Source organism: Oncorhynchus masou, chromosome 15 (assembly GCF_036934945.1).
Source record: "Oncorhynchus masou masou isolate Uvic2021 chromosome 15, UVic_Omas_1.1, whole genome shotgun sequence".
In the NCBI taxonomy this organism is placed as follows: Eukaryota; Metazoa; Chordata; class Actinopteri; order Salmoniformes; family Salmonidae; genus Oncorhynchus; species Oncorhynchus masou.
In genome coordinates this window covers 36,419,615-36,436,390 of record NC_088226.1, presented here as the reverse complement: position 1 = coordinate 36,436,390, position 16,776 = coordinate 36,419,615, and the positions used below count along the sequence as shown (strand labels likewise).

The window sequence follows — 16,776 nt, the reverse complement described above, 5'->3', positions numbered from 1 at the left end:
ACAGCTACTTAGTAGTGTACAATATGGGATATGGGGGCATTGGTGTTGAGAGCAGCATATGGGAGCAGTGTAGTGTGCAGGCCTTTTTTTTCTTTCTTTGAACACATGGAGTTCCATAGAGACAAAACAGACGGATCACTTAATATCCACAACCTGGGAGTAATCACCTGACCCCCCCCCCCCCCCAAGCACCAAACCCTCTCTGCAGCCCCAGATAGAGGGTGGAGATAGTCATCTTTTAAATAAGACCCCTCCAGGCTGCGTTGATGCTGTGCTCTTCCTGTTCTGTCTGATTGGACTGTTGTGTCCGTTCCTCTTTGTGTCACTCCCTGAGGTTCTAACATTCCTCTCCTGCCTCACAGGTAGGGATTTTCAGCAACCCCATCTCTCTCTCTCTCTCCCTCTCTCCCCCCCCCCCACTCTGTCCTCAATACATAAAAAGCCACATTCAGTCTTAAGAAGTGTGTGTGTGCTTTACTGGACTGTGCTGCTCTGTCTGCTTATAGTGGACTCTGCTAAGCTACACACGACATTTACCTTGGTTCAGGCCAAAGATACACAGCGGGAAAATAAGTCAAACAGAGTCAAAATATGTGTTTTCTTACTCATAAAACTATTCAACACAGCTATGTGAGTGAGTGGATATACTGTATGGGTCTCCGATGTCCACCTGGCTTTCAAGGCCAAGCAAAATGATAGCAGAGCCACCGCTAGTCAGGCCAAATCAAAAGAAAGAACTGCAAGGATAAATTGAATAGCTGAATTGGAAATGGCAACTTTTTAAAAAACTTGATCCTAAAGCTGTAGGCTACAGTCGGGTGAATGGCTCATTCAGGTTAGTTAACAAGCACTATTGCAAAAGCTTCGTCCAGTCAGTTATATGGCTTAGCACAGAAGCCTCTGTTCAAGTTCACACACACTTATCATTTATACAAAATCTTACTCAAATTCTATCCCAGTTTGAATTGGTCAATTGAGTGAGCGAAGTGAGATATCAAAGCCAGAGAAAGCCGAGAGATATTACACATTGTGAGGTCAATGAGGACAACTGAAAGACACAAAGACAGTAGGTCAAGAGGTAAAAGATTATGTGTCAGACTGAAGCTATTGTCTGTCTGCAGGTACCGTAATAGTTTATAGTACTACTGTAGTTCATAGTCCACATATACAGTTAACTGACAAAATAAAGGAAACACTTACAGGGCTGCCCTTGGCATAAGCGACATAAGTGGTTGCTTAGGGCCTCCGGCCCCTAAGGGCCCCGCCCACCAGTTTCTTTTAGGAACTCCGTTGCGGTCTCAACTGACTTTTGAGAGTCAGAATAGCAGAATACACTAGGTGCAGGTTCTACATGTTCTGTTAGTCACTGACAGTCAGTCAATTAGCACATGTCTGATACAATTATTTATATTGGTAAATTAATCTAGCCAGCTATCTAAATTTAGCAATAATGGGAAAATTACTGAGCAGGCACAAAGGGCACGTGCCCTGACCACCAGGGGGCTCCCATTGATTTTGCTAGTCACGCTCACTCAGATATCATATTAGCAAGGCATAAGTCATTGCAAAATGTGTAGAATTGCATGAAATAAGTTACAAAATTTTAAGATTTTCCCTCCAACCAAATCTTGCTTATGGGCCTCAAACAGCTAGTGGCGGCTCTGGAGAGATACAGTATTTTATAATATGGTTCCAGAGTTAATTAAGCAATTAACATCCCATCATGCTTAGGGTCAAGTATAAAATGTCCAGTTGCCCATTAATGTGGTTACCATGGCTAGAAGAGATCTCAGTGACTTTGAAAGAGGGGTCTCAAAGGAGCTAAAGGGTTGTGTGTGTGTGTGTGTGTGTGTGTGTGTGTGTGTGTGTGTGTGTGTGTGTGTGTGTGTGTGTGTGTGTGTGTGCGTCTCAGTCATCAGATCTCAACCCAATTTAACACTTATGGGAGATTCTGGAGCTGGGCCTGAGACAGCGTTTTCCACCACCATCAACAAAACACCAGATGATGAAATTTCTCGCGGAAGAATGGCGACGTAACCCTCCAATAAAGTTCCAGACACCTGTAGAATCTATGCCAAGGTGCATTGAAGCTGTTCTGGCGTCTCGTGGTGCCCCAACGCCCTATTAAGACACTATATGTTGCGTGGCTTCCTTTATTTTGGCAGTTACATGTAGTTACTACTGGGTCATATCTACTATTTGACTGCAGGTAATATCTTGTATAGTTATGTAAGATCATCAAACGGAGCAATAAAAAATACATTCCTGAGACCAAGCGTGCCATCTTCCCAGACTGAATTGCTCTCAGGGATAATAAATCAGAGAGAAAGAGATAAGAGGGGTGAAAGTAAAATATTCCTGTTGGCGTTTCCTTTATTTTGGCAGTAACCTGTAGTCTAGGAACAGACAGAGATTCTCTGTGCTCCCAGCCTGTAGTTACTACAGGGTCACATACTGTTCCTAGAATGCACTGTCTCTTTGTCCTACCGTACACTGTGACATAATGCATTGTAAACGTAACATTGTATCACACATTGTATCACCCAGACTTTATGTCTTTGTAGCTCGGAGGGTGAACCATAAGAGAAGGCCATAAGTAGGGTTAAGATAACAACTGTGAGATTGGCCCCGTGGCGGCGTAGACCGGCAACGACCTGAGCCATTTCGCTTTGCTGCTGTACAGTACTTTAGCCTGTAGTACACGAGCGATAAACACTGGAGTATACAGTCATGTATGTTTATATCAGAACAGATGTTCCCAAAATACCAGTGGGCATTCAAATCATTACCAACACTACGCTTTCCTCATTTACTGTACTGAAACACTCTGGTGTTCTGGTTATACAAGTTCTGTGGTGATCGAGATGTAGCGTGTGTTGTGATTCAGCGGAAAGATCAGATATGTCTATTGGCCATGTCTGTTTAGGAAGGGTGATTGAGGAGGACTATAGTATGGCTTAACAAAACAAGAAATGCTACCAACAGCACGGCGACGTTTATAGTAAACACTGAGCATACAGTCAATGGGATGTGTGTGTGTCATGTGTTTTGAGTGTGTGTCAGCAGAGAAACATTTGTGGGAATCATAGCCTATGTAGGAATGTTTGTGCCAAGCTAACATGCTCACATTAGCACAATGCGGGCTAAAACATTTGCCCCAAGCTCGTTTGTTCATCCGCTCCACGTTGGCCCCCAAGGCATTTGCCCAGTGTGGCCAGCCCATATCTGGTGAGGGCAGCCCTCACTTTGCCTGAAATAAGCCCTTCATTTCCTAGCAAACATGCCCACATTGGCACGGTGTGAGCCAAATGCAGGCGAAAATATTTGCCCCATTTAGGCTTTCCACATTGAGCAGATGAGCCTTATTTAATAGGAATTGATTTATCTATAATGTATTTATTACAATTTAATTTGATGCACATATGGCATATTCTTTAAGCCTTGAAGGTATTTAGGGAATGTGCTAAACCGTTTCAGATAGACAACCAAGTTGTTACATACACTCGATATGTCTTTTTATAGAAACTATTAACCTTTTACACTCGTGGGATTTGGACTATATGGATAGGGCTAAATCGAAAGGTTTCTTACGAATTCTCTTCTCAATAGACAAACATAGGCGCATGCTGTTCAGAACAACCCACGGTATGACGCCATGTCATATTGTAACTGACTTAGTGATCATAAACGTTGACACTGTATATGATATGAGTTTTATGATATGGAAATGTGAAGTGCACATTTGGCTTGCTTTGTATGACAGCATTTATTATAATCCTCTACATCTCATCTTTCAAAATACATCGAGTCCTCTTCATTTACAGCATTTCCATCAGTCTGACAACAAAACATTTGCTAAACTTGCCCCAGTTAGCGGGAGGGATTGGACAACTTCTTGTCGCGGTAGGTGCTCAAGTTCGGTACAGCTGTCAGTCAACCCACACAGCGCTGTGAAGTGCAGAGCCAGAGCTCTGACGTCATGTAAAGCATGTTATTGTAAAGCCACAACGTTCCAATTTCGGTGTTTATCAGTGCCCATATCTGCCATTGAGTGCAAAGGGCTACAGTTCTCATATGTCACATGCACTTATTTAAGAATTTTTTTAAAGACTTAATAATTGGCAGTGTACAAAACCATAATAAATTTTAACATCACGCAAACAGAACACTTCAACTGGAACGACACTCTCAGTAGGCTGCACAAAAGAACTGGCGGCAGGCAGCGTTGCGGGTTAAGAGTGTTTTGACAGTAACCGAAAGCCTGCTGGTTTGAATCCCTAAAGCTGACTCGGTGAAAAATCTGTCGATGTGCCCTTGAGCAAAGCAATTAACCCTAATTGCTCCTGTAAGTCTACCTGGATAAGAGTGTCTGCTAAATAGTAAAACGCAAACCATGACCACAAATATTCTATTCTGCCTCAAACTGGGTGGTGTGGGTTAGCCTGTGTTGGGCTTGGTATAGGCTGTCATGGGTTCTCTTAACTTTCTGGCACCGGGAACCCTTTTGTAATAGCAAATTCATCAGGGACCCCTCAGCAAAGGTTTTAAAGGCCCACTTCTTGGCATCGGATAGAACATTTAGCCGTTTTCAAGCTAATGTTCTGCAATTCCACACCCCTCTGTTTTGGTAAAAGCCGAGGAATGGGCCTGGAGAATTGTAACCACTCTTAAATTTATAGACGGCTATGGATGCAGGGGCTGATATAAAAATGATCGTTTTACCAATGTTTTGAGGCTATACACTGTTTGTTTACATTTACATTGTTTACATTGAGTAAAACAGGCTTATATTTTGGGCTCTGTTGGGGTACCACAGTTAAAACTCATCTCCTGAGGCATTTATAAATGATATTCTTCAAGAATCAATAGGTAAAAAATGGCCGCAGCAACTAATGATTCTAGCTTTAAATTACAGTGCATTTATGTTAAATAAATATATAATCATTGGGGATCACAAGACTTATTACATTATAAAATGTATAATTGGTGGAGCACTGTGGATACCAATATTCCTGTGAGCTTCCCAAGGCCAGGATGCCCTTTGTTAAGAACATAAATTGCAGATTAATAATATTACATTGTATTGTATTTTATTTTATTATTCCCTCTAAACTTATTCCACGGATCGCTTGGCCTAAATTAGTTTAATCTGTTGTTTGGAGAAATATGAATTTAATATTTTAATGTAAAAATATACACTACTGTTCAAAAGTTTGGGGTCACTTGGAAATGTCCTTGTTTTTGAAAGAGAAGCTATTTTTTGTCCATTAAACTAAAATACAATTTATCAGAAATACAGTGTAGACATTGTTAATGTTGTAAATGACTATTGATTCTTTCATGGAATATCTACGTATGTGTACAGAGGCCCATTATCAGCAACCATCACTCCTGTGTTCCAATGGCACGTTGTGTAAACTAATCAAATTTTATCATTTTAAAAGGCTAGTTGGGCACATGAAAACCCTTTTGCAATTATGTTAGCAGAGCCGAAAACTGTGGTCCTGCTTAAAGAAGCAATAAAACTGGCCTTCTTTGGACTAGTTGAGTATGTAGCGCATCAGCATTTGTGGGTTCGATTACAGGCTCAAAATGGCCAGAAACAAAACTTTCTGAAACTCGTCAGTCTATTCTTGTTCTGAGAAATGAAGGCTAGTCCATGTGAAAAATTGCCAAGAAACTAAAGATCTCGTACAATGCTGTGTAATACTCCCTTCACAGAACAGCGCAAACTGGCTCTAACCAGAATAGAAAGAGTGGAAAGCCCCGGTGCACAACTGAGTAAGAGGACAAGTACATTAGAGTGTCTAGTTTGAGAAACAGACACCTCACAAGTCCTCAACTGGCAGCTTCATTAAATAGTACCCGCAAAACACCAGTCTCATCAACAGTGAAGAGGCGACTCCGGGATGTTGGCCTTTCAGAGTCGCAAAGAAAAAGCCATGTCTCAGACTGGCCAATAAAAATAAAAGATTAAAGATGGGCAAAATAACACAGACACTGGACAGAGGAACTCGGAGTCGCCACTTCACTGTTGATGTTGAGACAGGTGTTTTGTGGGTTCTATTTAATGGAAGCCAGCCCATGCCCACCTTGCTCCCCGAATACCCACGTGGTGCCAATGGGGTCATGTTTGCTGGGTATGGAATTAACATATCTTGTTTGTGTGCTTCAGGTGAGACAGGAGAAGGAGACGATGAGAGAGCAGGAAAGACTGAGGGATGAAAAATTAAGTGAGAGTGCTAGCGGATCACAGTGAAGGTGAGTGCGTGGTGACTGGGCACTCTGCGTCTCTCGTTAGCATGTCCTCTTGACTTCTCTCTGCTGATATAAATAGACATTTGGATGGAACACTGCAACCGACTGGCCATGGCACCGACTGGACTGGCCCCAGTCACCTCACACCCTCGACACAGTAGTCTAAACCAGTGTTTACCAAATCCTGGTCCTCTAGTACCCCAATAGTACACATTTCTATTGTAACCCTGGACAAGCATACCTGATTCAACTTGTCAACTAATCATCAAGCCCTCGATGAGCTGAATGAGGTGTGTTTGTCCAGGGCTACAACAAAAGTGCGTAATGTTGGGGGTACTGGAGGACCAGGGTTAGGAAACACTGGTCTAAACCATCACTTGTGAAAGGATTTACAGTAAATGTAGGAATCTACAAGGGAGACGTCTACAGCATCCCACTTTAATACATCTCTACCCACAGACCAGTACAGACAAAGTCATCTTCTGTGGAAGTCCCTGCCCACGTAGGGTTACAGTATAGTGAAAAGATCAACGGTGATACTACTGCTGATAAACAGGCTGTCTTACGCAGTCTCACACAACAGATCATAAGATTCCATTAGCTTTGATCATGTCAAATATGTCAAGTCTGTGGTTGCTATGTACAGTACTGTATCAGTGTACTGTAAGTGCCATACTCCTTTCAGGCCACAAGATGTCTCACCAGCTCGACATTAACGCCTGAGCCCTGTCATCCCTGGCTCACTTCTTTACGGTGCTCGTAAAACAAGCATCTAATAATGTGATCATAGTCCCAGTGAAGAATAAACACATGCTGTTTAAATCACCCTCACCTCTCATCCTCATATTAACTGTTCTGGGATGAAACGTTACACTGGTGTTTGATGAAGGAAACTCAGGGTTATGGTTAAATCACGGTTAGGCTCCAGTTGTCCATTATAGCTCACATCGTTACAGATTACTCATCAGGTAGAACTGAACACAGGGGTGTAACAGAGTGGATGGGGGACAAAACAAGAGCTCTCTTACCCTTCTGCCCTTTGACCCAGGGATCCCAGGTGTACCCCTCTGCCCCCGAGGACCCTGGGATGTAGAGAGGGATGGAAGAGGGAGGCAGGGGGAGAGTGGACAGAGAGAGAGAGAGAGAGAGAGCAAGAGAGACAGAGAGAGATGGGGAGAGTTGGAGAGAGAGAGATTGTTATGGAATGTCTTCAAGAGAATTCATGACCGTTCAATTCAGTTGCACGGTCACAGGTGAGACGTTATCCAATCAATTACATAGACATTCAGACAGTGTCTGTTTGAAATGGAGCAGAAGATCATCTACACGGTGTGTGATCTGATCGCCCAGCTATGGATGTGGACGCTGCAGAGGATGTTGTATTAATAAGTCAGAGTGTTTATACGGACTAAATGAGGCTAAATGAGCATTGTTTATCTACTGTATATAAAATCTATCAACCCTACCCGGTCGCCTACAGACAGTCCAAATGAGCAAGAGGAAATTAGCTGCTATTCAGTGCTGTTGGACAATCAGTCTAGTGAAGTACTGCCTTTATCGGAAGAACAGACATCCATGTGGGGAAAGAGGATAATTGATATTGAATTACCCAGTGAAATGTCAAGTGGTAAGAGTGCAAATCAAGGAGAAGGAAAAATATAATTCATGACAAATCTTCCCACTCGATTTAAGTATTCCTATTAATCCCGCAATTAAAGTGTTTACGATAGCTTAGACCAGACATAAAATGGGAATCAGGGGAGTCAATGTATTTCATCCCTTCACTCAATTAAGTTCATCACTTATGTGTCACAATCCCAACTGGGAGGAGGAAAATATAACTACTCTCCTCCTACAAGTGAGCACTCACAGGGAGGGAGGAAGACAGACCCAGAGAGAGACAGAGAGAGAGAGACAGAGAGAGAAAGACAGAGAGAGAGAGAGATAGACAGAGAGAGAAAGACAGAGAGAGAGACAGAGACAGAGAGAGAGAAAGACAGAGAAAGAGACAGAGAAAGACAGAGAAAGAGACAGAGAAAGACAGAGAAAGACAGAGAGAGAGAAAGACAGAGAGAGAGAGAGACAGAAAGACAGCGAGAGAGAGAGACAGAAAGACAGAGAGAGAGAGACAGAGAGAGAGAGAGACAGAGAGAGAGATAGAGAGACAGAGAGAGAGAGAGAGAGAGAGAGAGAGAGACAGAGCACCTGAGGGGATGAGGAGGATAGAATAAACCATCCTAACATTCTATAAAGTTGGATCCAAACACAATTCATATCCTAGTTAAGTTGATGAACACTTACAAGTGGGCCTTGCAGACCGACGTCACCGGGACCTCCGGGTAAGCCTGGATACCCCTTGGAACAAAAGAGAAACCACAATTAGAGAGAAAAGTGAAGTACGGTTGAAGTCGGAAGTTTACATACACTTAAGTTGGAGTCATTAAAACTCGTTTTTCAACCACTCCACAAATGTCTTGTTAACAAAATATAGTTTTGGCAAGTCGGTTAGGACATCTACTTTGTGCATGACACAAGTAATTTTCCCAACAATTGTTTACAGACCAATTATTTCACTTATAATTCATTGTCTCACAATTCCAGTGGGTCAGAAGTTTAAACACACTAAGTTGACTGTGCCTTTAAACAGCTTGGAAAATTCCAGAAAATGATGTCAAGGCTTTAGAAGCTTCTGATAGACTAATTGACATAATTTGAGTCAATTGGAGGTGTACCTGTGGATGTATTTCAAGGCCTACCTTCAAACTCAATGCCTCTTTGCTTGACATCATGGGAAAATCAAAAGAAATCAGCCAAGACCTCAGAAAAAAATTGTAGACCTCCACAAATCTGGTTCATCCTTGGGAGCAATTTCCAAACGCCTGAAGTTACCATGTTCATCTGTACAAACAATAGTGCGCAATTATAACCACCATGGGACCATGCAGCCATCATACCAGTCAGGAAGGAGACGCATTCTGTCTCCAAGAGATTAAAGTACTTTGGTGCAAAAAGTGCAAATCGTTCCCGGAACAGCAAAGGACCTTGTGAAGATGCTGGAGGAAACAGGTACAAAAGTATCTATATCCACAACAAAACGAGTCCTATATCGACATAACCTGAAAGGCCGCTCAGCAAGGAAGAAACCACTGTTCCAAACCCGGCATAAAAAAAGCCAGACTACAGTTTCCAACGGCACATGGGGACAAAGATCGTACTTTTTTTGTTTTCTGATGAAACAAAAATAGTACTGTTTGGCCATAATGACCATCGTTATGTTAGGAGGAAAAAGGGGGAGGTTTGCAAGCAGAAGAACACCATCCAAACCGTGAAGCACGGGGGTGGCAGCATCATGTTTTGGGGGGGCTTTGCTGCAGGAGGGACAGTTGCACTTCGCACCTCAAAAAATAAATGGCATCATGAGGGAGGAAAATTACGTGGATATATTGAAGCAAAATCCCAAGACTTCAGTCAGGAAGTTAAAGCTTGGTCGCAAATGGGTCCTCCAAGTGAACAATGAACCCAAGCATACTTCCAAAGTTGTGGAAAAATTATTTAAGGACAACAAAGTCAAGGTATTGGAGTAGCCATCACAAAGCCCTGACCTCAATCCTATAGAACATTTGTGGGCAGAACTGAAAAAGCGTGTGCGAGCAAGGAGGCCTAAAAACCTGACTGTTACAACAGCTCTGTCAGGAGGAATGGGCCAAAATTCACCCAACTTATTGTGGGAAGCTTGTGAAAGGCTACCTGAAACATTTGACCCAAGTTAAACAATTTAAAGGCAATGCTACCATATACTAATTGAGTGTATGTAAACTTCTGACCCACTGAGAATGTGACGAAAGAAATAAAAGCTTAAATAAATCATTCTCTCTACTATTATTCTGACATTTCACATTCTTAAAATAAAGTGGTGATCCCAACTGATCTAAGACAGGGAATTTGTACAAGGATTAAATGTCAGGAATTGTGAAAAACTGAGTTTAAATGTATTTGGCTAAGGTGTATGTAAACTTCTGACTTCAACTGTACGTGCAGAAATACATATGCAAATGAAGATGTTAATTCTAGTGGACTGGGGCCATGTAATTTTTCCTTGATTTATTGAGAAGCGTCTCCCCTTCAGCGCACTAAGCTCAAACTAAGGCCAGAGAGCGTCACAACAAGAGAAAAGAACATGACCACGACTTCTGGTTCGTACAGGGAGCAGTGTGTGTACAACGTTGTACAGAAGTATGGCAACAGTCAACTAACTCCCTCCCCATCTTCTCAAAACAAAACAATGTTAGAAAAGGAGGTTGACATCAACACTGAATTATTTCCGAAGCCCTTGACTTTGTGGCTCTGCTCCTCTGAAGTGTGGCTGTGTGACAGGACAGGAAGATTTGGCCAGGGCCACCATCACTTATCCGACAGACAGCCAGCCAGGGAGCCAGCCAGCCAGCCAGGGAGCACAGGAAAGGGGGCCAAATCCACAAACCTGGACCTGTCTGTCTACCTGTCCACCACAGGCTGTAGGCCAGCTAGGGACATGACATGGGGCCAGCCTCTCTCTCTCTGTCTCTTTTACCAGACATACACAACAGAACAGTACAGCACTCAAAGAGCTCGGCTACACTACAGTGTTCACAGACAGACAGGACATAACTAAAGGGAGACAGAAACACAGGTCACAGAAAGAGAAGAGAATTCACAGACAGAGAGCTACAAGCAAGAGCGACAGAAGAGAAGATCATTCACAGAGCCCCCAAGGGGAAGAGCTGGAACACAGCATTTATACTAACAATATACAGGACTGACTAAGAACCTGGAGGCTCCAATTGAGTGATTCCTCAACAAACCAGGACAAAAAAGACAAAGCTTTTGGGGATTGTCACAACATTTTATCAAGGAAATGATCCTTTGGAGGAAGGATTGTTGACACATATTTGAAATTTGTATTTAAAAACATAATTGGGAAAGAATTGATCAGACTCTGCATATAAGTAACATTTTGGCCTTACTCAGGCCTCCTTTAAAGACACCATCTTGATTCATCTGTAGGTGCTACAAAACAACAATTGGTGTCAAATTAAGCATTACGGGTGGCCTTGTAATATGTAGTATTTCTGAACATTGAAAAATATAAACATAAACTGAATATTGAAAAAAAAAGATTGTTGATTTGGCAAATTGTTCAACATTATATACTCTAGGGGAATGTCAACGTTCCAGTTGGATCTATTTTATGATCCAAGTTGCAAGCATTCTAGTAATTTGCAGGATGTACAATAATACAAGTGAAAGGAGAGCCGTGTGATTGTTTACATTTCCTCCAATGCCAATTGCTCTGTATAAAATTGGCCATAACTTTAAAACTAGCAGAGAACCTACTCTGGAACTTTGATATGCTCAAATAGTATATTATGTTCAACATTAATATTGAGAAATTAGATAAATAAAATTGTTATTCTTTTCAATAGTTATGTTCATATATTTCAATATTCATATATACAGTACCAGTCAAAATTTTGGACACCTACTCATTCAAGGTTTTTCTTTATTTTTGTAGAATCATAGAGAAGATATCAAAACTATGAAATAACACATATGGAATCATGTAGTAACCAAACAAGTGTTAAACAAATCAAAATATGTTTGACATTTTAGATTCCTCAAAGTAGCCACCCTTTGCCTTGATGACAGCTTTGCACACTCTAAGGCACTGCATCTCTGTGCAAGAGGTGTCATTACAGTCCCTGGTTTGAATCCAGGCTGGATCAAATCTGGCCGTGATTGGGAGTCCCATAGGGCGGCGCACAATTGGCCCAGCGTCATCCGGGGTAGGCCGTCATTGTAAATAAGAATGTTCTTATCTGACTTGCCTAGTTAAATAAAGGTTAAAACATTTTTTAGCTCAACCAGCTTCACTTGGAATGCTTTTCCAACAGTCTTGAAGGAGTTCCTACATACACTGAGCACCTGTTGGCTGCTTTTCCTTCAGTCTGCGGTCCAACTCATCCCATACCATCTCAATTGGATTGAGGTCAAGTGGAAGTGGAGGCCAGGTCATCTGATGCAGTACTCCATCACTCTAATTCATGGTCAAATAGCCTTTACACAGCCTGGAGGTGTGTTGGGTCATTGTCCTGTTTAAAAACAAATGATAGTCCCACTAAGCGCAAACCAGATGGGATGGCGTATCGCTGCAGAATGCTGTGGTAGCCATGCTGGTTAAGTGTACATCGAATTCTAAATAAATCACTGACAGTTTCACCAGCAAAGTACCCCGACACCCTCACATCTCCTCCTCCATGCTTCACGGTGGGAACCACACATGTGGAGATCATCCATTCACATACGTTGCATCTCACAAAGACACAGCGGTTGGAACCAAAAATCTCAAATTTGGACTCATCAGTCTAAAGGACAGATTTCCACCGGTCTAATGTCAATGTTTCTTGGCCCAAGCAAGTCTCTTCTTCTTATTGGTGTCCTTTAGTAGTGTTTTCTTTGCAGCAATTCGACCATGAAGGCCTGATTAAAGCAGTCTCCTCTGAACAGTTGATGTTGAGATGTGTCTGTTACTTGAACTCCGTGAAGCATTTTTTTGGGCTGGAATTACTGAGGCTGGTAACTAATGAATTATCTTCTGCAGCAGAGATAACTCTGGGTCTTCCTTTCCTGTGGCGGTCCTCATCAGAGCGAGTTTCATTATACTGCTTAATGTTTCTTGCAACTGCAAGTTCATGACATTTTCTGGATTGACTGACCTTCATGTTTTAAAGTAAGGATGGACTGTCATTTCTCTTTGCTCAAATGCATTAAGAAGGAAATAAAAATTCCACAAATTAACTTTTAACAAGGCTGTTAATTGAAAGGCATTCCAGGTGACTACCTCATTAAGCTGGTTGAGAGAATGCCAAGAGTGTGCAAAGCTGTCATCAAAGCAAAGGGTGGCTATATATATTTTGATTTGTTTTACACTTTTTTGGTTACTACATGATTCCATAAATGCTATTTCATAGTGTTGATGTCTTCACTATTATTCTACAATATAGAAAATAAGAAAAATAAAGAAAAACACTTTCATTAGTAGGCGTGTACAAACGTTTGACTGGTACTGTGTGTGTGTGTATATATATATAATATATAAAATATTATCGAAATCAAAATACTACTCATATAACAGAGCAAGCAGTAAACCTTCATATGACAGACATTTTTGCTTTGTAGCACCTACAGATTAAACATTATATTGGCCTGGGTAATGCCAAAATGTCATAAATATGCCAACTTTGGTTAATTATTCATCATACTTTTAATTACAAATGTCAAATATATGTCAACAATCCTTCCTCCCAAATGGCAATTCTATAGTTTAAATTTCGTGAATATCCCCCAAATCATGCTTGTTCAGTGTCCTGGTTTCATGAGGAATCACTCAATGACAGTATACGGAACACTAAGACAGCTACTCAGGCCTGAAATCCAAAGATATGAAATAGCATTCCTACTCAGATGGACCACAACTACATCATTCACAGACATGCAATGCCACTGGCGCGACAGTTCCAGACACCCTCGCTAAGTGGTGTATACGTAGACGTTCTGTACCTACCCCGGACCCCTTCTCGCCAGGAGGACCCAATGGACCTGCAGGACCACGACCTCCCTGAGAAACAGAAGACACAGGAAAGGAGAGGGATCATTAACCCCTGAACCAACCTCAACGGGGCAGCAGGTAGTTTAACGGTTAGAGCGTTAGGCCAGTAGCCGAAGTTCGAATCCCTGAGCCGACAAGGTTAAAAGATCTGTTGACGTGCCCTTGAGCAAGACACTTAACACTAACTGCGCCAGGGTCACCGTTGATCTTTTTTAAAATGATTATTTAACTAGACAAGTCAGTTATGAACAAATTCTTATTTACAATGACTGCCTAGGAACAGTGGGTTAACTGCCTTCAGGGGCAGAAGGACATATTTTTACCTTGTCAGCTCGGGGATTGACGATCTAGCAACCTTTCGCTTACTGGCCAAACACTCTGACCACTAGGCTACCTGCCGCCCCAATAGCAGGCCAGGCTGTGACCCCACTCTCAGGGAGTGTATAAGTATTATTATTATTAACCTTCATACATCAAACCCCACCACCTACCGCTGCACTGACAGCTCTTAAACCCAGGCCTTGAATCGATGGGAAAACTCCACCCAAAAACAATATTTTGGTATTTATTTCATCAGTCCATTCTTGACATAGACCCATAGACCCAAAATGTTTTGCTTGTCAGTAATCAAGTTTTGAAGCTATGCGAACTTTCAAAATACTTTCAGTTTGCATTATATGATGGTGCATTTTTGCATCATGTGATCAAACAGAGAGGGATACTACAGTAAGTTAGCTAGCTGGTTATGCCTATCAAACTCTGGAACTCTTCCAAGCCAAGGTACGCTTTTGCTTTTATAAATGTATTGCTAAACAGCATTCTGACTGTAGACTGTACTGCATGATTGTAGCTGGGTTACTAACGCATTAGTTCTAGTAGCTACAGTATGTTGACTATGTGGTGACAACGATGTAGGCTGCGTGTAGCGGTTAGCAGTCATGATATGAAGGTTTGGCTTGGAAAGTTTTTCTTCACCTTGTCACAGACAGCTGAAGTGTTGTACACTGAAGTCCACAAGCGAAGGGGAAAGGTGAGAGGAGGAGAGAGCATAGATAGTTGCAAGAAGGAGTTATATACACAACGAGCAAAGTGATCATGTCGTTTTTATGTGGCTGCTATGAAAGTGTGCTAGCGTGTGATTTGGGAGTGTATTCATTCCGCCGATTCCGTTAAAAAACTTTTCTTAAACTGAAGCAAACAGAATGAAACGGGGATAAACATACCTGCATTTGTCCAAATAGAAACTCTCATTTGCAACTGGTTGACTAATGATTACACCCTAGATCAGCTAGATATGTGCGAGGTGGCATTGAATGTGTCACTGTCTGTAAACCTTGATTACTCAAAGATCTCTCGACGAAAGTAAACTTTCATTCATTGGTTAGGTTGTAGCAACCTCATGATGGGTACAGGGAAAATTTGAGTATCACGTAATAGCCTAAACTTATCGATGTTACATTGAACTGGGTGAATGGAATATGAATGACAGTCATCCAACATGCTGTAAAAGAAATAAGACCATGCTCATGAAAACAAAATCCTTCTCCCTCATCTTAAACGGCACCGACCACCACTGGTTTTCAGCACAGGAACTAGTTGGGAAACAGCCTCCAGGGTGTCTCTCTCGTCATACAGCATCAGCACTTAAAATGACTCACTTATGACCCAGCCCTATGTGTGTAGTATGTGTGTGAGTGTGTTTGTGCACGTTTGCTTGCTTTGCAACAAAGTGGAAAAGACCACTTTTACATTGCAAGTTCTGTTTCAAAGTGTGACATTGACATGGCTGGTTTACGGAAATCTACATTTTACATTTGAGTCATTTAGCAGACGCTCTAATCCAGAACGATTTACAGTTAGTACATTCATCTTAAAATAGCTAGGTGGGACAAACACATACTGTATTACAGACATAGCTACTTTATTTTATCAGTAGAGTTGGAACTAGGAAGTGTGGGGGGGGTTAAGTGCAAGTGCCAGTTCAGGTTATGTATCTATTTTATTTTTGCCAAGAGACTAGAGGTGGCTCGGGTTGGGGTGTAGGGTTTGAACATAGCCTGAAGGCAGGGAAGGGCAGTTCCTCTTTCTGTTCCGTAGGTAAGCACCATGGTCTTGTAGTGGATACGAGCTTCGACTGGAAGCCAGTGGAGTGTGTGGAGGAGCGGGGTGACATGACAGAACTTGGGAAGTACAGCAATGTACTTTGACAGCCTAATGGCCCTAAAAAAAAACATGCTACCTTTTCACCAGCTTCTCCTACTCCCCCTGACATCCCGATCAGGCCCACTGGACCCTGCAAAGGAGGGAGGGAGAGAGAGAGAGAGACAGAGAGAGAGAGAGAAAGAGATCAATAGTATACAAACATCCGGGTAAAGTATGTCTATTAGAGGAGACATGATCCCCACCCATCAGTATGTTCATAGATAACTATGTAATGGTGATGTAAGGATGGGGAAAGAACTGCAATCACATGCTTGTAAAAGGAAATTACATGAAGGCACCAGGGAAAATCCCTCAATGAAATTTGAGCACATGAAACTGAACAAATGTAATTAATTAGTACATGCAATGTTTTATGTTGTTAAAAAGTAATGAGGCAATGCAAATCATGTCAAATGCTAATTTGGTGTTGAATGAACAAGGCAATAAAAACAGACATTCTTTTCACACTATTCACAAGCCATATTCCTAGGCTACACACTGCTGTGGATAAAGAAATGACAGGCATATACACTACGTGACCAAATGTATATGGACACCTGCTCATCGAAAAATCTCATTCCAAAAGCATGGGCATCAATATGGAGTTGGGCCCATCTTTGCTGCTATTTCAAATTCCACACTTCTGGGAAGGCTTTCCACTAGATGTTGGA

At 41.9% G+C, this 16,776-nt stretch overlaps 1 protein-coding gene across 2 annotated transcripts in view; it reads right to left on the bottom strand.

Moving 5' to 3' along the window:
• The window catches only part of LOC135556192 (collagen alpha-1(XXIV) chain-like), a 205,384-nt gene that overhangs the window by 58,321 nt on the left and 130,287 nt on the right, over positions 1–16,776 (bottom strand). For both annotated transcript variants that reach the window (XM_064989185.1, XM_064989186.1), the window contains exons 25-28: positions 16,143–16,196; positions 13,859–13,912; positions 8,560–8,613; positions 7,287–7,340 (exon numbers count right to left, since the gene is read on the bottom strand). In XM_064989185.1, the coding sequence (XP_064845257.1) occupies positions 7,287–7,340; positions 8,560–8,613; positions 13,859–13,912; positions 16,143–16,196 (216 nt within the window). The remainder of the gene's footprint in view (positions 1–7,286; positions 7,341–8,559; positions 8,614–13,858; positions 13,913–16,142; positions 16,197–16,776) is intronic.